This window comes from Quercus robur, chromosome 7 (genome assembly GCF_932294415.1).
Source record: "Quercus robur chromosome 7, dhQueRobu3.1, whole genome shotgun sequence".
NCBI lineage: Eukaryota > Viridiplantae > Streptophyta > Magnoliopsida > Fagales > Fagaceae > Quercus > Quercus robur.
Window position 1 is genome coordinate 5,494,015 of NC_065540.1, and position 27,606 is coordinate 5,521,620.

Sequence of the window (27,606 nt, forward strand, 5' to 3'; positions counted from 1 at the left end):
AAGCAAGAGACCATTACACGAATCAATAATCTCCACCACTTCGTTGCTATTTTTTCCCTTCTGCTTTAAGAACTTCAAACAAGGATCTGAAAGAGGAACAGCATCATCATCAGGGCCTCCTAGACCGAGTCCTGGGGGAATAAACTCAAGTTCACCTAGAAATTCACCGTTAACGAGTCTGTACTCATTATCATAATAATTCTCATACTTGTGATTAATGTAATATCTATCATCAGGACTAAGCGGTTCTCGCCACTGGTAGAAGAACCCCGCTAGGTTGCCATTAGCAGCGTGTTTCGCTGCGAATTCTGGCTTTCTTGTTATCTTGTTTATGCATTTCGACACAATCCGAATGTTGCAAATCTCTTTTGCCGACAACCTCGACAGTATCTCCATTAAGATGCTTTCTGGGATGATTTCCATGATTCCCATAGGCTTTTCTTCGCTGTCTTTGTTTTTTATGTTTTTTTGGCTTCGATCGAGTCTCAACCTGCTGGTACCCTTAGCCATCGTGTTCTTCGTTTCTTCTGTTTACGCCTAATACAGCTCTCCTATCAGTCCAATATATAAGGATGCAGTCCCTGAAGTCAAGTCTAAATCGGACTAGGAATTCCAATCCGAGGCGCTCTAGGAGACGGCTAAAACTATTCCTTCAGCAACGTAAAAGCGCTCTCCCAATTTAGGGTTCATATCTTTCTTAAAACGGCTTCGCCAATACTCCCAATCAAAACGACCAAAATTTTTGCACAGTCCCTCTCTCTCTTTCTCTCTCTCTCTCACACACACACACACACGAAGAAACTCTAATGGCAGACCACGACGAAGACTACGCTCGCTATCTCCAAAACGTTGATCAACTTGCCCCGTTACAAGTCGATTCCGGTTCCGAAACCGAAGAAGAAGAAGAAGATTATGATGATGATGATGAAGAAGAAGAAGAAGAAGAGGAGGAGGAAGAGGAAGAAGATGAGCAATGCAAGCGGAGGAGGAGAAGCTTGTTCGTCGAACGGATTGGGAAGCGTCGATGGCTCGCAAGATAATGAGTGGAATCGGAGTGAAATCGAGGGTCTCTTTTGCCCTATTTGTATGGAAGCTTGGACCACCGACGGTAACCATTATATCTGGTTAGTACTCGCCTCCCAATTCTTACTCTTCTTTGAGCCCTATATATTTGATGAATTTTAGTTCATTCTTGGCTTCTTGTTATGGATCTAGTTAGTAATTATCTAAAAGTATTGTTAAACTGATCCTACCAAAAGTGTTATACATGAAACATCCAGTTTAGCATCTTATATTTTTCAATAAGCCCTGGTGACCTGTTGTTAATTGTAGAATACATAATTCCTGTTCTGTTTTTTGCATATTATTTTCAAGCCTGTTCCATTTTTAATTTGTTTTAGAAACGAATCTTGTTGCTTGTAAAGAACAAAATTTGTGAATACTTTTTTTTTTCTTACTACAATTAGTGGTCATTATTACTTCTAAAAAAAAAAAAAAAAACAATTAGTGATCATGGCTTTGCTTTTTTAACGACCTGTCTAAACAATACCTGTGGGCTAATATTGTTGACTTTGCTACTTTTTTGCTGCACTGCCAGTATCAGCTTCACCATATGTCAAAAATACTTTTTATCTAGTGATTATGGTCTTTTTTATTTTTAACAATCAATGTAAGAATCCTGAACCCCCATAAGTCAGTAGCCATGGCGGGTTGAGTTTTTAAGCCTCCCCCCTAAATGACATGGTGGAGAAATGGTTGTATTTATGTCTGCATAATGAGTGCTAACTCTTGTTCTACTCACTTGACTTGCATTGCAGGCTCTGAACTTTTCAAGAGGTGATCAACTGACATTTTTGGCTTATACTAATGGAGTAATTTAGGTCGATCGCAATCCAAATTTGCAATAGGATTTTGTAAGGTTCACTTACTCAAAACTGTATTCTTGCATATATTTATTAATAGTAAGATTCAGACGAAATTTTGTAGGTAGCTTCTTAAGTAATGAGCTGCATTGTATAGTTACTTGTTATATAATATTTGTAGGTTAAATTTACTAATTTAGTCTTCTAACTATTGGTTAACGTTCAATGATCTCTTAATTATTAATTGCTTCAATTTGATCCTCAATAAAATGAAGTCAATTTTATCCTTACTTATGTCTTCATTTAATTATTTATTTATTATTTTGTTAACCAAATAAAATGCTTAAAAGTCTTGACTTGGTCTAAAAAACAAAAAACAAATAATAAGCCAGCACCTTTTTTACCCTTTACTTTCTCTCCCCATTTTCTTCCCCAATTAACCCTTTCTCACAATCATCAAGGTGGTATATGGTGTTTTCGTTGCTCTATTTACTTTTTACTACCCACCACTGCTGTAGTCACTACTCTTCTTTGTAGGTTGACTTCACCCATAAATCCCCTGTAAGCCACCAATCACAAACCTAGCTAGCTGCATCTCAGTCATAGCCAGTGGAGTAGCCTTACTGAAACAGATAAATCCAAAAACTCAGTTGTTTGGGTCTTCATAACAGAGGGCAACAAATTCCTCTAATTTTCAAGATTAACAGGAATCTAAAACCATTTTAGATCAGAATCACAACCAAACAACGAATAATCCAACATAAAACGGAACTATTAAGTATTGAATTTCTAATATTCCACTTCAAGCCAACCTCTCCCATCATCTAGGTAACCAAAAGAAAAAAAATTCAAGAGCTAAAGCCACTAAAACCCCCAATGCTATAGTGGTGGAGTTTGGATTAACCTTTGAAATAAGGACAGCCTAATCCACCGATTTTAAATTAGATGGATAGGATTTTAGGAACGCCATAATGGAGCTACCTACCAGAAGAGAATCTTATTCTAAATTAATCCATTTGTTTAACTATTTTAATAGTTAAGATTGTCCTTATTTAGTATTTACCTTCCCTTTCTCTTTCCCCCCGCAAACCATGGTACATAGAGCCAATAGCCAAGTAATACTCCAATCTTTCTTGGTCAGTTTCTCCGAACAACAAAAGACAGAAGAAAAGAAAAGATGAGAGAAAAAAAAGGTTTATTAGTTTCAAGTAGAAACGTAGGGGCCACTTTACTTGATACAATATTGATTGTGGCCTGTTTGGTGAGCCCAGTAACTAGTTATGCTGACCCAAGAAAAGCCGAACCAGGCAAAGAAAGTGTTATTTGTTTTATTCAAAGCTATATAAGCTGGCCCACTTGATTAAATATTGGTGTGGCCCATTTATTGAGCCCAGTAACTAGGTTATGTTGAGAAGTCTTTTTGGTTAATTACTATGTTCTAACATAGTAGTGAGAGAAGTATTTTTGGTTAATTACTAAATGCTTATAGAAGAGGGATAGGGGCAGGGGGCCTTATTTATGTCATAGAGACACGTCTTAATTAGTCAACCATAACTGAAATTTATGATGTTTTCTTAATAGGTCATTTAACTAGTTCAAAAGGCCAAGATGAGTTTTTACAGAGTGGAGCATTGAGGAAGACCTAAAACTGACAGAGATTATGATTTTTGATAGCATAGAATTGCAGAGAAGAATAAACGTAGTTGACCTCAAAGTTTTTGGACTAAGTCTTGGTTGCTGTTGTCATTGTAACAAATTGGTGGAAATGATTATGCGATGGACTCCTTAATCTATACATATTACAAATACAATGCGAATCATTAAATAATCTTTCTACAAGATGAAGGTTTTGTATGTATCCATCTTGAGCTAAAAAGTAATATTTGTGCTAATATTTATATTTTATAGGAATGAACTTGCAAACATTGTTAGACGGAGAGGATATAAACTGATTAGAGAGCTTCTTGCTAACTGAACAACATCAAACATCGATGGGCTTGATCTGAAGAAAAGCTTTGATGAAAACCAGGGTGCAATCAGTGATCATGAACATATATTAACAGGTTTATCTCAGTTTCTTTTAAGTGTTATTCAATCCTCATTGTGAAGTACCTCTGGCTGTTTTTGATACCCTGTTATATGTTAAAAGGTCAGGACAAGAAGGCGAATACTTTGGTTGTCGAACACATCTCTTCAACTGATATCTCCACTGTAGGGATCGATTACAGTAGTCCAAGTAGTGATTTGGATTTCAACTCTGGTGACTTTAGGAGCCTACCTGTAGAATCTTCATCGAATTTGTTTTTGGAAGAAAAGGTATCGCATAGATTAAAGGGTCATGATGAGAAAGTAAAAGACGTTGCTGAAAATGCTTTCTTGTCAACTGAAGTTTCCACGATGGAAGGTTCAAGCATCAATTTTGATCTCAACACTGATGAAAACAGCTACATGCCTGTAGAACTTTCAGTCCTGGAGGAGAAGACTTCATCTAATTTGCAAGTCGAGGACGAGAAGGTGAATAAGATGGTTGAAGATGTGGCCTTTTCAAATGAAGGAAAGAAACATTATTCCTGGAGTTCAAATCCAGATTTCAATCCCACTGACTTTAAAAGTATGCCTATAGAATCTCCAATCAGTTTGTCCTTGGAGGAAAGGCCCTCATATAATTTGAAAGATCAGGATGAGAAGATTAAGAATAATGATGTACCTCTCTACTCTAGTGAAGATTCTCGCATGCCTACAGAATTTTCAGCAAACTCATCCCTTGAGGAAAAGGTGACAAAGTTTATTCAGAATGGGGATTTGGATATGATTGAGGGTAAGATTCTCTATAAACAACAGTTTTATACTCACTTCATCAGTCAATATATATATATATATATATATATATTTTGGCATTTCACTAGTCCAGACGCTGGTGTTGATTTTGACATGAAAGTATAAGGTGCTTGACTCAACAATATGAAATATATTCCAAAAATTGATGGGGGGATTGGTTGGAGTTAAGTGTTTGACATTTATTCATACGTCTATCATCAAAAACAGAAAAACCCCTTGAAATGGAATCAGAGGTGTCTCGTCTGCCTATATACTTTCACATCTTGCCAACCTTTTCTTAATATGTTCCCTCCTTGTTCCCTATTAAAATAGTGAGGATTTATTTTCCTTTTGCTCTCCTTGTCCCTATGTTTTTGTGAATCCTAAAATGTGATAATTTTGATGGATAGCATATGAAAACATGTAGAGGAAACTCACTCAGCATTTGAGCATACGAGTAAGGTGACTGCTTGGAAGCTAATAAGTCTGAGGAGTACCTATATTATAAAGTTGTTTCAACTTAATATCTGTTACTTAACATGATCCAAGATGTTAGGCTGATGGCAATCTTTGTGCTAACATGTTGTGATGGTGTAGTTGCAAAGTTCTAGGCACTTTGGACTACCATAATTGGAGTATTGCATTTCCCAAGCTGTATTACAGACCATGGTTTTCACTACAGTAAAACAGGCCTCATATATGGTTTCTTTAAATAGTATTTGTTTGAATGATGTACACCTGATGAATGGACGTGCAGCACCTTCTCATCATCTTTATCATGACTAGGTAGCGGCACTTGCCGCCTAGACTTTTACAGGAATAGCTGGGGACAGTTCTGCAGTACATTTTTATTTTTCATAGTGTTAGGTTCATAGTTGATGAAGTTAAAAAGAAAGGGTCCATTTATCGTTTTTGGAAGAGAAATTATAATAAGTTTTATCAAGTTGAAAAGGGTAAAAAAAGGAGTTAATTACGGCTAATGACCATAAAATATGGGATCATTTGCAATGTGGTTTTAAATTTCAAACTTCTGCAATTAGCACCCTGATTCGAGATTTATTTGTAATTTCTATTACTCATCCAAATTATAGTGCACACTGATAGAGTAATGGACAACTGTCCATCATATATAATGAATACATTCACAATGTTTACCCTAAAATAAAAAGTCTTCAATTCACACCCTAATTTGAAATTAATCTACTCACTAGTTGGACATTCTGGACACTGATTTGGATAGCGGGTAGCCTTAAAAATTAATCTCAAATTATGGTGGCGAATGCAAAATTTTTCTAGTTTACGATGCACATTACAAATGCCTCTATCTTTTAGAGTGGATATTTGCAATTAACCTTAAAAATAAATTTCTTAATACCTTTAAAATAATTCTCTTTGTACCATAATACTTTACTTGATTTCTTGTTAGTAAAAGAGGAGTGAACATAAGAAAGATGATCAAGAACACCTCAACTCTGAAGTTGAAAATTCCAAAGGGTTGAATATCTTCTTTGCCATCTTAATAGTTCTAGTATACTATTTATCAAAAAAAAAAAAAGAAAAAAAAAAAGAAGGTTCAAGTATACTGCTAATGTTGCTTATTTTTTTGTTTAATGTCCCTGTTACCCTGTAGATAATTTTTCAACCACTATATGTACATTGGTTTTGTATATCTTTTAGTCATGTATTTGTCATGATACCATTTTGTATTTGTCTTTGTAGAATGATTTCTATCTTGAGATTGAATTTGTTGACTTTTATTTATTTGGTGCCTTTGAATATTGAAGTTGAGTTTGTGGAGCTGCTTGATGCTCAGATAATGCCTATGGTATATTAAATGAACGTGTTGCTGAAGAAAGCAAGGAATTTATCAAGCTGCAAAATTCGGTAGTGCAGCCTGCTGAAGAGCACTCTGGAAATTCGCTTAATGGTGGGAGTGTTGCTGTGACATTGAATGGCAGTACACTGACATCCAAGGATGTCACTCCTGCTGCACTAGTCACTCAACCACTTAGGTTAGTAACTTAGTATTCTATAACATATGATAAAAGTGCCCAGGCCTGCAGCTCTTATTTATTTTCTTTTCTCAAACTGTTATAACCATTTGAACAGGTTTCACATGTCTAATTTAATGAACTCTAAATCATGCTATTTATAATTTCTATTTAGTTTCTTCATTATGCAAGCGACACTTCTACTTATTGATTTCAATCCATTAATTTATTCTTGAAATTTTGGCATATGTTGTGAAGAATCTAGAGATGCTTATTAGATGAATTGTTCTTTATTATGAACAGCAACAACAACAATAATTTACTTCTCTTTTTAAACTAATTTTCCTACCTAAATGAACAATGAAATCACGTGGTTTAATATCCTCCAATTATGGCAAGGTTGGCATCAAAAAGGTTTTCATACATAGTTTCTTGATTGATGGTGATTTTTGTATGGATTTCGTATGTCTTTGCGGAGTTGTCATATTCCAATCCAAGAATGTTTATTTGCTTCAAATAGTTAGTTGAATTCTGGTGTGTGTTTTGGGGGGGGGGGGGGGGGGGGGGTGTATTTCATTTTATGCTTAATGTTGGGGTTATTGGTTAGTGTACAGAAAACAATGATAGATTGCTTGGAATTCTGTACTATCCAAAAAAAGATCAAAGCTTAAAGCCACGTAGGTAAAAGAAATGGAATCAGGCCTTCAAGACCATGCAGATTTTGGATTGACGTTGCTATCTTGTACCATGAAAATTAAGGTCCTTTAGCCTGTTATGTGCAACGTTTAGTATTCTTTTACCAAGTTCAAGTGATAGCCCAACAGTAATGGCATTCTTTGTAGTGCACTATGTCTGTGGTTCAAATTCCACCCCTCCCCTTCCCACTATCTACCAATTAAAAAAATGTTTACATTTCTTTCTGTTTTTCTTTCCTTTTATACTTATATTTTCCATATTCACTTGGTAAGCCAGCATATAACTTAGCAAGAAATCAGGTGGTTTCCATCAGAAATCCATAATGATCGTGAAATATTGATGCCTGAAAATATTGGGAGTTGCAATTTGATGGCATTTCTGGAAAGGTTGAGAATTCTTAGGTTAGCATTTTACTACTAGGAAATTTGATTTTTAGGACAAAAAGTTTAGAACGTGAAAAAGATTTTTAAAATGGTCTCTCCAAACTTATTAATCCCACTTATCAAAGCTATTTTGAGCTTATTAGAATTTTGAGGGGCCTTTTTGATAACCCTTGGTACTTGGTAGCCAGCAAATGGGGCCGAGATTAGTTGGCCTAATGTTGTGGCAACAAATCAACCAATAAAAAAATGAAAAAGGGCAACAAATCTATAAAATTATATATGATCTCCTATCCAGCATGACTTAATGCTTCTGCCTCATATAGAGGGAAGTGCCAAATTTGTAGTCAATAACTAGAGTAAAATACTACTGGGTTTCATGGTTAGTGTGCTAAATTCAATCTCTAATACTTACATTTTTTGTTAGGTGATGACAAAGATATTATAAATCATACTATATAAATCTTATTAAGATGTGTTAGTTTATACATACAAAATAAAAAATTCATAATGATTTTTTTTTTTTGTGTGGATAAATTCATTACGAATTTTGTTTATTAAGTTGGCGATGTGAGTTTCCAAGTACCTATATAATTCAAAATAGCATTTATTGTTGTTATGATCTTTTTTTTTTTTGATAAGTTTATGATCTTTTTAAACCACATCAATGTAGCATTTCAATCTACTTTGATCCATTTAGTCCAATTTTGTCCAATTCGGTCCCAATCAGTTTATTTCAGTCTATCTGGTCCATTCTGGTCTATGTCGGTTAATTTGGTCCAATTCTGTCTATTTCGGTTCATTTCTGTCCAATTCTTCGGTCCATTTCATCCCATTTGAGACATTTCTGGCTCATTCGGTCCACTTTGGTCTATTCGGTCTACCTTAGTTGACTTCGGTCTATTTTAGACTAATTGAGCCTTAAATTTATAAATTGATTTTTTTTTTTGGTAGGTATCCTTTCTAGTTTTTGGCTCAAAAAATTTTTCCCTTTAATTTTTAGGTCAAAAAGTATGAAATAAAAATGTTACAATTGTAAGCTTATATAGTAATTTAAACTTAATGTCTCACGTCACATACGTTCCATGGAATAGGAGTGTACATTTTAGAAAAAAATATTCTCGGATATGTTCAAATTAGTCAATCAATTATGTATTATAGACTCTTTGCTCCAGTTCAGTTGGCATGTCTCTTTCCTCGCATTTCCTATACTTCCTCTTCTATCTATCTTCACTCTTCACTCTCTTCTTCTTTCTAGTCCAGTAAAACTAGCTACTATACTCCTATTTTGGTAAACTAAGCCAACAAAAGTAGTGTACACTCTATTCACTTTCTTGCTATCTGTGTCCAGAAAGTAATGTCAATACTCAATGCCTCTGCTGCTCTTCGTATGAATTTTATGTCTCCTCTACTTCTTCCCTCACCAACTTTTTCCAAAATCCATACTGAAACATGGGCTACTATAAGAATAACAACAACAAGAAGAGCACTAGTTATCAGTCCCTCTTTTGCAATGAAGAACGAACGTATTGATAAGGTTGAGGAAGGTGAAGAAATAGAAGAAGAAATGGAGGAATCCCGTGAGACCCTCTTGTACTCTTTTACTCCTTTGCCTTTGTTCTTTATGGCTGCTCTTCCTGGAGGTAAATGTTGTTACCATCTTCTTTTCAAAGCATGGGTGAATGTATGATTAATTTGCAAAAAACATTTCTAAGGATATTGTATATTCCTTGTGTACTGAGCTACGCTTCTCTTTTTCAATGAATTTTATCACTTTTCAAAAAACTAAATTTTGAGGTGCTTTATATTTTTTAGATGTTGGCTAGGGGATTAATGTAGAAGTAGCCTAAGTAGGATTTATCAGAACCGTACAAAGAGGTTTATGGTTTGGTTTCTTGTGTACCTATTAGTAATGGCGATGCTCATAGAGGATCTTGCTCCATAAATTTTAAGAGGAATGATTTTTTTTTTTTTTTTTTTTCTTTTCATTGTAATTTTGAGACTAAAGGGTGTTGGATGATAGGATGAAGAATCCTAGTTTCTTAGAAAAACTTCAACATGTGCAAAGGTTGATATGGGGAACAGGGCACGGGTATATTAGAGATAAGACTGGGGAACTTTATTTGGTGAATTGTTGAAATTCAGGTTTATATTTGTTTTGAAGTTGGGCAAGTTGGCAATGGTACATTTTAGTGCAATAATTTTGAGGAAAACTTCTTTGTCATGTTAATATACAACACACTAGTGTTAATTATCTTAAGCCTTTTTTCTTTTGCATTTAAATCCTTGAATAACCAGCAATCATGCTGAAATAATTCAAAAAAAATAAATAGGAACCAAATCATCGTACATTGTAACAGATGGCTGAGAACATTGCATGTTCTGAATCCGCTTTCTGAGTCCTCATTACACTGGGCATAAGATTAAGTCAGCAACAACCTCATGGACGTTTTTAACTTTTAGGTTCTGCTGGTCCCTTTTCTATTTGATCTTCTAATTGTATATAGGTTTCAGCAAGTAGTGGGGTTTTCTATTTTTATTTTTATGATGAACAAGTATTTTGTCCCAATGGCCAATGGGAGGGAAAACCAATGGCCTTAGTTTCATAAGATGTGGTCCTAGCCAAGTGTGCTATCCCTTGGGGATTTTGCAAGACTGAAGTTTTTACTTTGTCAAAAAGTATTAGCTAGCCTACTGCAGAATTCATCTTTTTGTAAAGCCTATCTAAAAACTCTTTTGCATAAGCCAGATATTTATGAGCTTTAACACTAGCCTGATATTACTTGATAAAAGTCATGAGACATTAATATCTGAACAACATAACAACTTTTAATATGTGAATTACAGCTGGTGCTGTGAGATCTCTGTTTGGGCCTTTTGTTGAGCTTATTAAGTCATGGAATCTTCTTGGCTGGCTTGTACATTGGGGTCACCTTGGAAATATGGTATAAGAATTTCCTTCTGTCTCCCTCACTCTTATCTTACATAAAACAAACCACAAATTACTGCAAATATTACCATCAACTTTCTGCTTTAGAGTTACATCATCTAATTGTCTACTGTTTGATCCTTGAACCTGTAGGCGGTTGTGCTCTTTGCTATGGAACATATCTAGGTTTCCGTATACTTTTTCTGATGATGTGGTAAGAAACTAATTACAATGTTTGCTTATTGTAACTAAATAATTGATGCTGGTTCTGGTGCCATGATTTATTTTGTTGACACGCCATACTTCATCAATTCAGGAGAAGGCTATGGCCAAAGACTTGCACCCAAAGCTTCTAGCCGGGATGTTTTTCTTCTTTGCTCTTGGAGCAACTGGTGGAATAACAGCTCTACTCACTTCAGATAAACCCATCTTTGAGAGGTACTTCTAACAATTATCTTATATATGTACACACACACATCATTCTAACTTAGAACAGGTCCTCTTTATTTGATTTAGAGAAATTGAACTTTACATGGTTGTTTTGCAGTCCTCATGCTGTTACAGGTTTAACTGGCCTTGCTCTCTTGACCTTACAAGCCACATTACCTGCATTATTTGAGGTAATCATGATTTTTGAGGACCTGAATTCTATTGTTTTCTTCTTTTTATATCTATTCCCAGTTCTTTCAATCTCTTTTTCTTTTTTCTTTTTTTTTTTTTTTTTTTTTTTTTTCACATTAATCTTGGGAAGTGGGATTATGACATTGTTTCTTGTGCACGCTGCTCTTGGATTTCAACTTGGGCTCAGTTTCTAATCACAACTTGTCCATGCCTTGTCCTCTTGGGCTCTATGTCATTCAAATTTGTTTGTATGCACATTCTTTTTGAACATTGATTTGACAGCAATTTTTGGAGGACATGATCAATGAGATTATTGTGATTCCATGAGGCTTAACATATATTTCTGGGCTTAAGAAGCAACTTATGTATTGATTCCCCCCACCCCCACAACAAAAAAAAGGGACGTTAAAAGCAACTTATGTAATTCTCTAGTTAAAATCACAATTTACAACCATTAAGTACTTGGAAGTACTGAGTGAGTAGTGAGTAGTTTCTATATGTGTGTATTTCTTAGGATTAGATGCCAAACATGCCATTGTGTCGTTTGAGAGTTTCTGGAGTTACAACTTATAAATAAAAATAAAAATTAAAAAAAACACACACAATGATTAATTTTATATGCAAAAATAAGTATTCATTTAATATTATATTTATTTATTAAAAAATGATGAGTTTGAATTAATTTAAACTAACGCGTATATTGGAAGTGTGGACTTTGAATTATGATTAAAAATGTGTTAGGCACCCAAAGTTGCTTGATTGAATAAATCAGCATCCACTCATTTTATTGGGCCATTTTCAATTTATAGTGATCCACTTGACCCTAGGTAAACAGGATATATCATGTAATTATTAAAAAAAAAAAATTGGTAATGTGAATAATTTACTTTTTAGATCAAATAAACTTGTAAATGAAATGCCAAAAAAAATACTAAAACTTTTACTTTTTTACTTTTGTTCCTAGTTAAATTTTAATAAATATAAAACTACATAAATAAAATGCTGTTTAGAACAAATTATTGGCAGTCTAAGACATGGTGGAGGAATTCTTTAAGAGCAACCCCTAACTACTAAGATACTTAAAGCGATCATGTTAAATTTAGTTTACTAAATACATATTTTTTTAGTAGCCTAGCAACTTTAAATTAACAGTTGCATTTTTTTTACATTAAAAGATATAAAAATAAATATAAAAAACCATTTAAAGCCTTTATATATATATATATATATATAAAAGTTTCCATCAAAAAAAAAAAAAATACTACAGTCCAACAATTTTACAAACTATTGTTGGCCAACTTCTTACTGGCTCTCATTTGGGCCTACTAATAACATTGTTTTTTTACCAATAATCACTCACCACATCAACAATTTGTAAAAAAAAGTTTTTATCTCTAGTATTTTCCAAAAAAAATCAAATAGGTTTGACTGTAAAAAGTTAAAATAAGTTTTGAAAATTTTTAATTCTTTCCTTAAAAAAAATAAACTTTATTTATAAAGAATTATAAAATAAAATGCTAACACAAGCTCATGGGTAGCCCAATAAACCCAACCCAATAACCCAGCCCGCTAATGATAAAATGAGCATTATCCATTAGCAGGTTCATGGGTTGAAACTTACCATTTTCTGGCTTTAACATTAGAGGTATGATTATAATAAGTGAAGACTATTAACATATATATATATATATATATAATCATAATCATTATTCTCTAATAATTGTTAGTACTTGATAATTGATACCATCTTGAAAGCTCGGGTCTTATGGTTATGGCCCAAAGTCTAGGAATTAATAGCCAAAAAAAGTAGAGAAGAAAGCTAAGTTAAAGGCAGTGTTTGTTGACAAAATTCTAACTTTGCTCCTAAGACGTAAAAAGGATAAAAGTATATTGCAAATTACTTTCCAAAAGTTTGGGGTATTTGGATTTTACATTTTAAAGTTTCAAATTTTAAAATTTAGCCCCTAAGTTTAGGGTGTACAAATTTTACACCCCAAGTTCTAAAATTTAAGAATGTAAAATCTAAACATTCTAAAACTTTAGGGAGTAAAATTCAAACACCCCTAAAATTGGGGTTAATTGCCAATTTTGGCATTTTTTTCATCCAAAATTATTTGAATTTTTAAATCCAAAAACTAACAAACTACCCTTTTTTTTTTTGCTTGCAAATTATTTGTCCTTGAAATCATTTTTGTTTCTTTAGTTTTAGATTTTATTATTGTCATCCTTATAAATTTATATTTATTGCCAATTTAATGTTATATATCATTTTCAATAAAGATATATAACCTTTGGTTTTATCGATTTTGTTCATAAATAATCAATGGACAATTCATTTTGAAAAATGAATTTCTTAATGTAAAGTGGTAAATATAGGTGTAAATGAACCATGTCATTCATTCACAATTTATGCTTGACTCAATAAAAAAATCATTAATTTTTGTTTGTGTATAAACAAATCAAGCCTAGGCCTTAAGCTTATTTAATAAACAAACTAAATTCCAGAAAAAAAAAAAAAATTTATAAATAGATTCGTGAACATTACCTTGATACTTAAAATAAAATTTAAAAAAAAAAAAAAAAAAAAAAACTAAGTTTAAGCTTGTTTAAGAGTTTAATAATAAGCTTGAAAATTATAACTTGCATTTTACCATAATTTTAGGTAACCGTTTTTTTTTTTTCCAAAAATAAAAAAGTAATTGGAAGTTTGGACCAAATCAAATAGGGTTTTAACAAGCTTGATAATGTACTTGTGTCGAATTTGAACCTTAACAGCTTGAACTCAAACTTCATATATAGACTTGGTTTGAGCTTGGATGTTTTACTTTTGCTCTTAACCCAAGTTTAAACACTCATTACTTGACAAAGTTAGTTTGTTTACAGGCTTGTCAGATAAACATTATTAGTCAAACTTTTACTGTATAGTATATAATATACTAATATTATACCAAGTCAATATAATTAAATCAAAAAATATTGAACTATATTAAATATATATATATATATATATTACAATTTCGTTATGATTCTCACTTTTCTATTTTTGATAAGTCATTAAGCCCTCATTTGAGAGGAGGAAATGGAATTGAATGAAAATAATAATTTTATAATATTCTTCTCCTCTCTTGTTTGAGAGTTTTAATGAAGGGAATAATTTTAGAATATTCTTCTCTTATTTGGGAGTTTAAGTGAGAGGATTAAAACCTCAAATTTTCATTCCCCCAAAAATTGGGAGGAAATAGGATGTAATGAAATTAGATTTAATGAATTTTTTATTAAAACTCTCAAAATACTCCTATATATTCAACCATTTATTTTAAAATAAATGTCTAATAGTAATATTGTCATAAAATGATTTCAATTCATTCTCTCTATGTTACTCCTAAATAAGATTACTTACATTTCATTCATTTTCATTCTTTTATTTTAAAAAACATCTAATCAAAGTTACTTAATTTCATTCCATTTCATTAATTTCTTTTGCTTAAATACATTCCATTCAATTTCCTTATAAATTCTCAAACTTAAGAAGAAATAGGGTACTCATTTTGGAGTGGGATTCCAATTTATACGTATATAAGATCTTCATCTCCTTCTCTACTAGTCATTATAGGGTAAATATTAGGTAGAATATTTGTGTTGTACGTTAAAATTTTCATTTGAATTCAACACATAGTCCAATTAAACACAAATATATATATATATATATATATATTTTTTTTTGTGATGATAATTAAATCCAATGCAACTATTTTATTATCTTTTTCTCGACAAAGTGTTACACTCTGTTACCCTTTTCCGGCCCAATTCACTTAAAAAACCGGGACATCCAATTCCAAGGTCTGAATATAAAATCAGGTGCAGCCTAACAAACAGAAAAAGAAGCAAACCCCAAACCCTAACTAGCCCAGAGCCGTAACCCTATAAAACCTAGACTAACACCGCGAGGTAAGGTTTTTCCTACACCAACACACACACACACACATCCACACGCACACACCTGGTTCGTTCGCTTGCTCTGATTCTCATCACCATGGCGGTACTCTCTCTCTCTCTCTCTCTCTCGCTTTCTTCAAAATTTTTATGGGTATTTGGTCGCTCTAGAAATGAATAAATTATTATCTTTGTGGGTCTTGGATTTTGCCATGCTTAGCTCCAGATTAATATCTGAACATACTATGTGCTGTTGTAGGGGTTTGTGGGCTACATTTGTTAGCTTAACAACCAATAGATGTTTTGTCTCTCAGTTCATCTTGTCTGTGATTTGGGTTTTCTCATATATGCTTGTTTATCCACCCAATTTCATGGCTTAGCCAACCACATGTGGTTTGCTTGTTTGTTCTTATGCTTGAAATGTTATGTGTTTCATAATAGATGGATTGGTTAATATCATAATGCATCAGTATTGTTTAATATTTTCTTGAAATGTTATGTGTTTCATAATTGAGAGTGACAAAATCATCCTCCTTTGTAGCCCCATGTCTGGCAAGGGGATCAGCCCCTGCGTTGGCCTCTCTATAGCAGTGCTGCACCTGGGTGTGGGGGATTTTACTGGGTAAGGCCCTGCAATCATCAACAAGATGAGACAAACGTTTAGAATAGGCTGAGGCTCCAGATATCATATTAAAAATTAATAGGGCATCCATTAAACACTTGGTAGCTTACAGTCCATGTAAATTACGCTTGTGATGCACACTTATTGACAGTTCTGCTCTTCTTCTCAAAACAAAGACAGTTCTGCTCTACTTGTTTAATTTTAGTTAACAACACTATCATGTAAATGAGCTACAGATATAGGAAGCAAAGCATTTCCAGCCCTTGCATTCTTTCTTATCATATCAAGCCCCTTGTGGTAGAGTACGTCCACAACTTAATATGTTTTTCATTTTCACTGTATTCAAGCAACAGGATTCGTTGTATCATCACTGATGTTAGCCAGAGATAACTATTAGAAATTTATCTGAACTAACCATTATAGAAGTGTATTATTGGTACTTGAAATGACAGAAACAAGTTTTATATATAAACCCATATACAAATACGATCTCTTTTTTGCAGAAAGATAAAAAGGTTGAAAAGAAATTCTCTTTGCTAGCTGCACGGTGCAAGCATTGCCATCTTTCTTGGGACAATGTGTCCTTGGCGCAATTGGTGCAACACCAGGCCAGATGTTTAGAGGCAGGGTAAGTTTTTTACATTACTAGTATATTTTTTGATGAAAAATAAAATGCTTACATTCTTCTTTTTTTTAGGGGTATATCTGGAGCGATGAAGATGGAAGGAGCGACAGATGCAGGGATTCCATTTAGACCAGCAGCCCAGGCCAGAAGGGCAAGAGGAATTTAGATAGGAAAAGGTAATGGTAAGTATCTTGGCTATTCATTTAAGATGGTTTTTTTTTTCAATGAAATTTTGATCTGTGTGGATAGTAACCAAGATACTTACCATTACCACACAGATCAAAATTTCATTGGAAAAAAAAAAAAAAAAAAAAAAAAACCATCTTAAAAGAATAGCCAAGATACTTACCATTACCTTTTCCTATCTAAATTCCTCTTGCCCTTCTAGCCTGGGCTGCTGGTCTAAATGGAATCCCTGCATCTGTCGCTCCTTCCATCTTCATCGCTCCAGGTATACCCCTAAAAAAAAGAAGAATGTAAGCAATTTATTTTTCATCAGAAAATATACTAGTAATGTAAAAAACTTACCCTGCCTCTAAACATCTGGCCTGGTGTTGCACCAATTGCGCCAGGGACACATTGTCCCAAGCCCAAGAAAGATGGCAATGCTTGCACTGTGCAGCTACCAAAGAGAATTTCTTTTCAACCTTCTTATCTTTCTGCAAAAAAGAGATCGTATTTGTATATGGGTTTATATATAAAACTTGCTTCTGTCATTTCAAGGACCAATAATACACTTCTATAATGGTTAGTTCAGATAAATTTCTAATAGTACAAGCCAGATTGCATTGGAGATGCCCAAATGGTTCTCTTCTATACAGCGTTAGCATTCTTAGCTATTGGGATATCTGGTCATATCACATCCTTGGACGCTTTCCTGAAACAACGAGATTCAAAACAACCAATGCCATGGCAAGCAGCAGGTGGCTTTATTGTGATTCTTCTTGCAATTGTTGGATTTATTGCAATTCAATTTATAAAGCCATGGTCTGTCCGATTTGGAATGCCAGCAATATGTACTGTAGTGGCAACTTTTTTATTCACAACTGGCTCATGTTCATACAAACGTCCTGGACCGCATCCGCAGGGGAGCCCTCTTACAACTATATTTAGAGTTTTTGTAGCCTACCAGATGATAATCCGCTGCCTCAAACACATAGTCTCAGGTTCTCTCTCTCTCACTGTCAACCTAGAAATTTGATGATAGTCATTAGTATCCACATTTTTGCATTTAACAGAGTTTTTAGAAAGTATAATGACTTCACCAATGTTCATGAGTTCTGTTAGTAACAATTTCCCAGTTTACTAACTTCTAACAGTCGGCAGAACAATATGTAATCAATTGTTAGTTATGACACACAAATTTTTAGCAAGCTCTACAATGTTCTTGAAAGAGGAATTTTTTTAACTACAGGTGCCCTGGCAAGGCCGCAATTGTAGTCCAAACCCAAAATCAAGAGCAGAAAGAACAAAATAGATGGAGACATTGCAGCTACGAAGAGATGGAGGATACAAAAAACTTTATACGCATGATACCCATGTGGATGACCTTCATTATGTGTGGGGTTGTGATTTCCATAGGAAGTACTTATTTTTTAGAGCAAGCAAATAATATGAATCGCAAACTTGGAAAATTGAAGGTCCCTCTTCCCATATTTAAATTTTTCTATGAACTTGTAAAAGACCATTTCAAAAGACTGTATGTTGAAGTAACTAAAAAAGTAATTCCAGAAAGGTATGTACCCACCTTTGGAATGATAGTAGCAATGCTGTTTTCTATACTATGTTGTATCACAGCTGCAGAAGTGAAAACCAGGAGGCTTGATGTGATTAGAAGGCACAGGTTTCTTATTTTAATAAATCAATCAAATATTAAATAAATTCATATAAGAAGATTAGGTCCTATGATATTGTTTAAACAAATTCAATTAAACTAGGTATGTTCATTTTATCAATTCTTTAATTTAAATATTTTGAAAAATTAAACCACAATTTTGTTAAATCACTAACTCATCAACTTTAGTTAAATTTTGTGAGAAATTAAACCCCAATTTTTTTTTAATATATATATAAATACTTGGTTTTATGAATTAATATGAGAAAATTTGGTATATATTCACAACAATTTTTCCCTATGAATGAAACGTGATCAAAACTATAAAAATCCATTAACACAAAGAGAGATTCACATTTAAACTATATTAAATCTACCCTATGCACAAAACCTAATAAGTTTGATGCCAAAAAACATAAAAACAAAGAAAAAAAAACAAAGAAGATAAATTAATACATATTTGCAAAGTTGATAAGTAGGGTGGGTAGAAGATCGGACTTTAGAAATTTGGGGATGGTGAGTGTGACTACACATAGGAAAATAAAAAATTTATAAACTTTGAAGATATTTATTTGATATAGAATTTGTAAATTGAGAATTATTTATAATAGTGTATAAGGAATAAAAATTTTACACTTAATATTGGAAAAAGGGTTTACATCAACAAAACGTAAAAATCACACACGTTAGAATAATGATAATAAAAAGAAGAATAGGAGGTTGAAGCAATAGAGGAAAAGTTGATATGAAAAAGGTTAAAATGCAAAACACACCTTCTAAGTTCCTCTGTAATCCATTTCAGTCCTTTAAGAGGTAACTCTTGATATCCAGTATAATAAAACCATTTAAGTGAATCAAAATTCAAGATTAAAATCAACATATAACACTCTAACAGACCCATATGATCTTTATTCTTTAGCTTGTTTATTTAACAAAATTAAAGAATGAATAATTTTAATTAATAACCGATTCTAAAAAGGAAAAACAAAATTATGAACCTGCACGATCGACTAGATCATAAATTCTAACCAATTTTCTTGCTAACTAATTTCCTTTTGATTTGTTGTAAATAATAAGAAATTTTAACGTTTCAAAAATTGAGGATTGGGAAAAGCGGCATCTCTCATAGCCAATGATTGAAAATGACATGAGTGGAGGATAATATATTCGACTAAGCAAGCAACACCTTCCTGTCCATGTATTTTAACTTCAGACCTAAGGTTTTGTTATGTTGGAACTCTATGTAAGGGTCAAATTAGTTCTTAGACTTATAACTAAATGGCGAAGTCGATTCCTTTTTCTTCCCTGATGAGTAATTGGCAAAAGCATAATGGATATTAAATTATACCATAAATCTAATGCCATAAGATTTTTTTGACATAGCTTGTTATGATGAGTATATAACAAAATAAAAGTGATGTACATTCAAGTAATACCCGTTCAAATGCTTGACAATAAAATGACAATGCTTGACACACACACACACACATATTTGAAGATGTTTGACAATTAGTTGATTTTATAATATTATGTCATATAAGGTTTTTGAATTTTCATAATTTTAAGCATCATTAATTTAATATATATATTTAAATTGAATTTTGTATTTTTTATATATGGCTTCTAATTAACTTAACAGGTAAAATATGGTAAAATATACAATATAGCTAGACTTATTTACCATGAAAATTATCATTAATCTTTTTACAAGTATGCATGTCAACTAATAGAATTAAAAAAAAAAAAAAAAAAAAAAAAAAATCTCGCATGGAACTCCACATACTGAAACCGAGTACTATTCTTTTGTTATTATTATTATTTTGATAAAAATACTATTTTGGTTTATAAATTTTATAAAAAAATGATTTTTCATTCTTAAACTTTAAAAAGTTTTTTTTTTTTCGTCTTTAAACCATTTAAAACTTTTTTTATTCCTATTTTTTTTTCTAAACTACTAATTTTTTTATCTACAAAATTTGAGGATGAATTTTATTATTATTATTTTAAAGTTTATGGATAAAAAAAAAATTGGGTAAAGTTTAAATATCAAAACGGCATTTTTAATTTTTAATTTTTAAAATTTTAAAGAACTCAAAATCTCATCCTTTTTTTTTTTTTTTTTTTGTGTGTGTGTAAAAGGAATTCAATAAACAAAACTGAGGCTGTGTTTGTTTTAGGTGAAAATCACTTCTGGAAATGCTTTTTCGTATTTACGGGTGTTTGGTTGCCCATGGAAAATGCATTTTTCAGAAATGCATTTCAGTTGTCCTGTGATGGGGTGTAAATTGATTTCCGTTTTTATTTTACCTTCAAATACTATTTTCCGGAAAACAGAGAGAGCTGAGTGAGAGGGAGAGAGGAAGAAGAGCCCGCGCGCTGAGAGAGAGAGAGAGAGAGAGAGAGAGAGAGAGAGAGAGAGAGAGAGAGAGAGAGAGGGGAAGAACCCAGAAAACCCAGAAGAGCCCGACTCCGACGAACCCAGAAAACCCAAGATCGAGCTCGTTCGTCGCGCCGATCGCACCATCGGTGAGATCGTCGTACCCCAGCACCGATCCACCCAAAATCGATTGTTCTCGTCGCACCCCAAAACCGATCGTCCTCGACCCAGATTCGTCGTCCCCGATCGCGATCTCGCCTTCGCGCCGATCACGATTGCAGCACCGCGCCGCGCGATCTCGCCTTCGCCTCCGCCGCGCGATCTCGCTTCTTGTCGAACCCAGTCGCCTCTCGTCGAACCTAGTTGCGACCGAATTATGATTTTTTTTTTTCTGGGTTTTATTTGTGTTTCTGGATTGAGGAAAGATATTACATATTTGTTTGGCAACCGAGAAACTGTGAGAAAATGTGACCAGATTTGATGATTTTTTTCCAGGTTTTGTTTGTGTTTCTGTATTGAGTAATGAATGATATTATATATTCATTTGGCAATCGAGAAAATGTGAGAAAATGTGAGCAACAAGTAGAAAATGTGTTTTCTATGGTATTTTCAAGAATATAACCAAACACCAGAAAATATTTTTCGAAATTTTTTTTGAAATGCAACCAAACACATGAAAACATTTTCCTTTCCGGAAAATACCATTTCCGGAAAATGGAATATTTTCTGGAAATGCTTTTACACGAACCAAACACAACCTAAGAGGAAAACACGGACACAGGACACATCCTGTTCAGATACAAGCCATGGAGATCAAAATCTAAAAGCTGAACTAAGTCCTCAAGCGGACAAACAAAATTAACAAAATCTCATCCTCTTGAGTCTTGTGTGACATCCCAAATTCGTTTGTCACAGTTTCCATGAAAAACAAACCAAACCTATAAATGCTGCAGACTCCCGTTGCTCTGCTCTCTCTCATGGGCCATGGCTACCCTTTCTCACTCTCACTTCCTAACCTTCCTCTCACTCCCTTCTCGTAAACTCTTCTTGCTTCCACAACAACATCTTCACTAGAACAACCTACACTGCGAAACCCAGGAACACCCACCTCCGAAACAATTTACAACCTGTGCTTTGTCAACCCAGGTTTCAGTTCCTAATATGCTTAGTTTTTGTGTGTGTCTGTCTCTTCTATGGTTTTTCTTTTGTATCTGATTATGGGATTTCTAATTTTTTTTTTGTGTGGGTGTTTTAGGAATGGTAGTAGTAGAAAGGTGAAGAGCAATGAAGAAGTGTGCAATGACATACAGCAATTTCTCTCTTGAGTTCGGGTTTCCAGAGGATCACGTGCCTTCCACCAAGGAGCTTTCACAGCATGGAAGGTAAGGTTCTTCAATTCTTTCTCTGTGTTTTTGCTTCTAAGTATTTCTTTGCAATTCATTAAGAAAAGAAGAGCATCATGGGTTGAATAGTAGTAGATTGAAGTGTTACTGTAGAGTTCTTTATCTCCCAGAAATTAAATTTGTATAAGCTACTAAAATTGGCAAACTTAGGTGGAGTTGTTTAGGTGTTGTAACTTAGGTTCCCAATTAAATTCAACTACATGTTTGCGTTGACCAATGAACCGCATGTTTGAATTTAATTACCCTTTTGGGAAAAGATAATACTGTTGGTGCTATATTGGTAAATGCAACTATGACATAGAGACACATCTAAAATTTGCCCAAAAAATTAGTATGTTCTAACATGGTAGTGAGAGAAGTATTTTTGGTTAATTACTAAATGTTTATAGAAGAGGGATAGGGGGCCTTATTTATGACATAGAGACATCTTAATTAGTCAACCATAACTGAAATTTATGATGTTTTCTTAATAGGTCATTTAACTAGTTCAAAGGCCAAGATGAGTTTTTACAGAGTGGAGCATTGAGGAAGACCTAAAACTGACAGAGATTATGATTTTTGATGGCATAGAATTGCAGAGAAGAATAAATGTAGTTGGCCTCAAAGTTTTTGGACTAAGTCTTGGTTGTTGTTGTCATTGTAACAAATTGGTGGAAATGATTATGCGATGGACTCCTTAATCTATACATATTACAAATACAATGCGAATCATTAAATAATCTTTATACAAGATGAAGGTTTTGTATGTATCCATCTGGAGCTAAAAAGTAATATTTGTGCTAATATTTATATTTTATAGGAATGACCTTGCAAACATTGTTAGACGGAGAGGATATAAACTGATTAGAGAGCTTCTTGCTAACTCAACAACATCAAACATCGATGGGCTTGGTCCGAAGAAAAGCTTTGATGAAAACCAGGGTGCAATCAGTGATCATGAACATATATGAACAGGTTTATCTCAGTTTCTTTTAAGTGTTGTTCAATCCTCATTGTAAAGTACCTCTGGCTGTTATTGATACTCTGTTATATGTTAAAAGGTCAGGACAAGAAGGCGAATACCTTGGTTGTCGAACACATCTCATCAACTGATATCTCCACTCTAGGGAACGATTACAGTAGTCCAAGTAGTGATTTGGATTTCAACTCTGGTGACTTTAGGAGCCTACCTGTAGAATCTTCATCGAATTTGTTTTTGGAAGAAAAGGTATCGCATAGATTAAAGGGTCATGATGAGAAAGTAAAAGACGTTGCTGAAAATGCTTTCTTGTCAACTGAAGTTTCCACCATGGAAGGTTCAAGCATCAATTTTGATCTCAACACTGATGAAAACAGCTGCATGCCTGTAGAACTTTCAGTCCTGGAGGAGAAGACTTCATCTAATTTGCAAGTTGAGGATGAGAAGGTGAATAAGATGGTTGAAGATGTGGCCTTTTCAAATGAAGGAAAGAAACATTATTCCTGGAGTTCAAATCCAGATTTCAATCCCACTGACTTTAAAAGTATGCCTATAGAATCTCCAATCAGTTTGTCCTTGGAGGAAAGGCCCTCATATAATTTGAAAGATCAGGATGAGAAGATTAAGAATAATGATGTACCTCTCTACTCTAGTGAAGATTCTCGCATACCTATAGAATTTTCAGCGAACTCATCCCTTGAGGAAAAGGTGACAAAGTTTATTCAGAATGGGGATTTGGATATGATTGAGGGTAAGATTCTCTATAAACAATAGTTTTATACTCACTTCATCAGTCAATATATATATTTTTTGGCATGTCACTAGTCCGGACGCTGGTGTTGATTTTGACATAAAAGTATAAGGTGCTTGACTCAACAATATGAAATATATTCCAAAAATTAATGGGGGAATTGGTTGGAGTTAAGTGTTTGACATTTATTCATGCGTCTATCATCAAAAACAGAAAAACCCCTTGGAATGGTATCAGAGGTGCAGTGGCGACTCCAGGAATATTTTTCAGGGTGTTCTTGGGTGGGCTTGCTCTATTACAATTTTTTTTTCTTTAAATTCTCTATTACAATTTTTTCTTTTTTAGATTTTAGTTCAATTTTTTTTTTTAGCTTTTTCTTTTTGCTTGAAAGCAATGTTATGAATACTGTTTTGGACATTGTTTCGATTTGTTTAGTGGAACGGAATATTTCGGTACTGATCTATTTTGACGTACCATTTCAGGGTATTTCGGGGTTTCTAAAAAAAATTAAAAAAAATATATATTTATATTTATATTTTCTTATACAACATAAAATTATTGATCCAAATAAATAAACCTCAAATAAAACAAATCATTTAGTTTTTCTTTTTTGACACTAAGATCATTTAGTTATTACATAACAATTATTATTTTATAATATTAAAACATAAATATGTAATTAAATAATAAAAAACAACAACCAAAAATAGTACAATAAGAAGAAGAAGTAGGGGCGACCTTTGCAATGGTTGGATTTTTTTTTTAGGCATTCGATGCAGGTAATGACATGATGTGCTGGCGAGTTTGTCCGTTTAGGGATTTTTCTTTTTTTCTTCTAAAAACTGGTACCGGCCGAAATGTAACAAATAATCCACCAACATTTAATTTTGAGAAATGATATGTCCATGACATTTTCACAACATTTTTACAACAAATCCTAAGTGGTAGGTTGTTACTGGTTATTATTGTTGTCATAAAAAAGTAATCTTAGTGCAGAGAGGTGTCTCATCTGCCTATATACTTTCACATCTTGCCAACCTTTTCTTAATATGTTCCCTCCTCGTTCCCTATTAAAATAGTGAGGATTTATTTTCCTTTTGCTCTCCTTGTCCCTATGTCTTTGTGAATCCTAAAATGCGATAACTTTGATGGATAGCATATGAAAACATGTAGAGGAAACTCACTCAGCATTTGAGCATATAAGTAAGGTGACTGCTTGGAAGCTAATAAGTCTGAGGAGTACCTATATTATAAAGTTGTTTCAACTTAATATTTGTTACTTAACATGATCCAAGATGTTAGGCTGATGGCAATCTTTGTGCTAACATGTTGTGATGGTGTAGTTGCAAAGTTCTAGGCACTTTGGACTACCATAATTGGAGTATTGCAGTTCCCAAGCTGTAATACAGACTACAGTAAAACAGGCCTCATATGTGGGTTCTCCAAATAGTATTTGTTTGAATGATGTACACATGATGAATGGACGTGCAGCACCTTCTCATCATCTTTATCATGACTAGGTAGCGGCACTTACCGCTTAGAGTTTTACAGGAATAGCTGGAGACAGCTCTGCAGTACATTTTTATTTTTCATAGTGTCAGGTTCATACGAAAGAGAATGTTCATTTATATTTGAAGACATCAAATAATAAAAAGGCTGAAAAAAAAGGAATTTAACTTCTGATTTTTTTTTTTTTTTGAGATAATATAAACAGAAGACACTAGGGTCTTTTGAAATTAAAAGAGGAAAATCTACATGTAATTTTACTAGAATTAAAAAAAAAAAAAAAATACACATACACATACATTTAATTAGGCAAATGTGATCCTAATCCTAGAAATGGCCAATGGGGCCGTTACTCTTAAGTGAAACAAATCGACTTAAATCTAAGGTGCCAATGCCCAAATGTCATATTAGAGTTATGCTTGTGTCACATAAAGTGACATAACTTTTGTCACATATTGCCCATGTGACGAGTTATGAACCCATCATTACTCTCTATCACTTACAACTCGTCACGTGGGCGAGTTGTGGCACTAGCATAACTTGCCATATTATCATCCGTTTCCGAAAATAGAACAAAAACATGAAATCTAAGTAAGCAACTCAAGCAAATTAAAGTACTTCTCAAAAGCAATACTTTGAAAGTGTTTTTCATTGAGGTATTTATGTCTATTGTATATGGTGTATTATATCTCTCTCAGGTACTTCTCAAAAGCAATACTTTGAAAGTGTGTTTCATTGAGGTATTTATGTCTATTGTATATGGTGTATTATATCTCTCTCATGTAATTCTGGAACTCACATATGAATCTTGCACATAAAACCCACGTATATAAGAGAAGAATTAATGTATAACACATAATGTACTAAAAAATTTGTCATGATTTATAAACTATAAAAATATAATAACGAAATGGATTTGAGCAGCTCCATTGGACCATACATAAGTTGCACATCCCTTGTACTTTTTTTTTATTATCCTTTTTTGGGAACCCCCTTATTCTTGTTTAGTTACTTAATTACCTTCTCTTTTTTTCCAGGAAAATTTTTTTAGTTGTTTATCTAATGTATTTATTCATCTTTCAAAAAAAAAAAAAAAAACATTAAAAAAAGTCTTATCCTATTAAAGAACTAAACAAAAAAGGAAAAACCTAGCATGGTAATGTCAATCCTGGTGACTAAAACGCACCAACCCAATTTGCTTTTGACCACATGATTTCCCTCAATTTGTTGTCATTTCTTATTCCTCATCAGCCATCACTATCCTGATAATGAAAAGAAAAATATAAGCCAAAATATAGCATGAAAAATTTGGGAAAGTTTGGCAGGTTTATTATTAATTTTGGACAAAACACTTTCCTTAATTGCCTAGAAATATTTTGTAAACAAACTAATCTCCTCAATGAATCTTATAAAAATAAAATAAAAGTAATAGAAATTATGAGTCATGTCTTTCCTATTGGCATATCAATAGAACTGCACAAAGAAATTATGATTAAACTAAAACTCACCTGTTTGTGCATAACTAGGAGCACGTTGGCATGACCCAAAAGGCATGAGCACCTTCTGCTTCAACCTCCTCAACTCAGGCTTATACACCCAATGATCTCCTTGATGTATCACAAGATCATCACATCTGAAAATCTTCACCATTGGCTCACAAGACCCGATGAATACAGTGTATATCGTCCGATTAACATCAGGACTACTAATCCATCCATTCCTCATCACCAGATTAGCCACCACTAAATTGACTTGTGTTAAGGGTCATTTTTGAGAATCCAAGTAGAAAGAAGAAAGCCCAGCAACAAGGGCAGTAAAGGGGTTGGCAAACAGATGGCAAAACCATTAGGTCCAAGCGGTAGGAATAATGGATCATAGGCTCATGAAATAAACAAATGGGCCTTGAAGAGGCAAGTGGACTTAAAGGAGCCCGGAAAGAGAGAAATAGCATACCCATGGGCAGTATATGATATAGAAAAATGAGAATGGGCCACTGCAGGCTCAGAGTAACGCAAACAAAGAAAGTAAGGGGTTAATGGCAGGCTTATGAACCCTAAGGATGAAAATAAGGTAATTGGGCCAGGGAAGCCCAATGAAGTTAGTAAAAACCCATGGGAATGCAAAATTAGTAAAAAAGCCAAGGAAGCCCAAAGAAAGTCAATGGGCTAAGGATGCCTAAGAGAAAAAACAAAAAGGACACAGGAGCCCATAAGTAGGAGAACTAATGATCATGCCAAGCCACTGGGGGAAAGAGTAAACGGTTGGCCTAAAGAAGTCCAACAGGATTGAGTCATTACAGCA

The 27,606-nt window shown here is 33.6% G+C and overlaps 3 protein-coding genes and 1 long non-coding RNA gene across 4 annotated transcripts; all 4 read left to right on the top strand.

Annotated features, from left to right (window-relative positions):
- The first annotated feature begins 973 nt into the window (after positions 1-973).
- Positions 974-11,634, top strand: LOC126690824 (protein PTST homolog 3, chloroplastic-like). The gene is made up of 6 exons (XM_050385951.1): positions 974-1,124; positions 4,012-4,680; positions 6,493-6,691; positions 10,829-10,889; positions 10,992-11,113; positions 11,223-11,634. The coding sequence occupies exons 1-6, from the start codon at positions 974-976 to the stop codon at positions 11,488-11,490; spliced, it is 1,470 nt and encodes a 489-aa protein (XP_050241908.1). The 3' UTR covers positions 11,491-11,634.
- Positions 8,694-10,776, top strand: LOC126691903 (uncharacterized). The gene is made up of 2 exons (XM_050387229.1): positions 8,694-9,389; positions 10,594-10,776. Exons 1-2 carry the CDS (start codon positions 9,104-9,106, stop codon positions 10,695-10,697), a joined length of 390 nt encoding a protein of 129 aa, XP_050243186.1. The 5' UTR covers positions 8,694-9,103; the 3' UTR covers positions 10,698-10,776.
- A 3,496-nt stretch (positions 11,635-15,130) lies between the features above and the next one.
- LOC126691904 (uncharacterized) lies at positions 15,131-16,170 on the top strand. The gene is made up of 2 exons (XR_007644867.1): positions 15,131-15,335; positions 15,771-16,170. It is a non-coding gene; the product is annotated as an uncharacterized LOC126691904 (long non-coding RNA).
- An 881-nt stretch (positions 16,171-17,051) lies between these two features.
- On the top strand, positions 17,052-18,255 carry LOC126691902 (protein NRT1/ PTR FAMILY 5.5-like). The gene is made up of 2 exons (XM_050387228.1): positions 17,052-17,642; positions 17,891-18,255. Exons 1-2 carry the CDS (start codon positions 17,279-17,281, stop codon positions 17,914-17,916), a joined length of 390 nt encoding a protein of 129 aa, XP_050243185.1. The 5' UTR covers positions 17,052-17,278; the 3' UTR covers positions 17,917-18,255.
- Positions 18,256-27,606: the final 9,351 nt, after the last annotated feature.

Excerpts from the sequence above, each read along its gene's own strand:
- LOC126690824 (XM_050385951.1), top strand. The coding sequence starts at position 974 with ATGCAAGCGGAGGAGGAGAAGCTTGTTCGTCGAACGGATTGGGAAGCG. Across the intron at positions 4,681-6,492 it reads GGATTTGGATATGATTGAGG|ATAATGCCTATGGTATATTA; the intron begins GTAAGATTCTCT and ends CTTGATGCTCAG. Across the intron at positions 11,114-11,222 it reads GATAAACCCATCTTTGAGAG|TCCTCATGCTGTTACAGGTT; the intron begins GTACTTCTAACA and ends GTTGTTTTGCAG.
- LOC126691902 (XM_050387228.1), top strand. The coding sequence starts at position 17,279 with ATGGTTCTCTTCTATACAGCGTTAGCATTCTTAGCTATTGGGATATCT. Across the intron at positions 17,643-17,890 it reads CCTCAAACACATAGTCTCAG|GTGCCCTGGCAAGGCCGCAA; the intron begins GTTCTCTCTCTC and ends TTTTAACTACAG.
- LOC126691903 (XM_050387229.1), top strand. The coding sequence starts at position 9,104 with ATGTCAATACTCAATGCCTCTGCTGCTCTTCGTATGAATTTTATGTCT. Across the intron at positions 9,390-10,593 it reads TATGGCTGCTCTTCCTGGAG|CTGGTGCTGTGAGATCTCTG; the intron begins GTAAATGTTGTT and ends TGTGAATTACAG.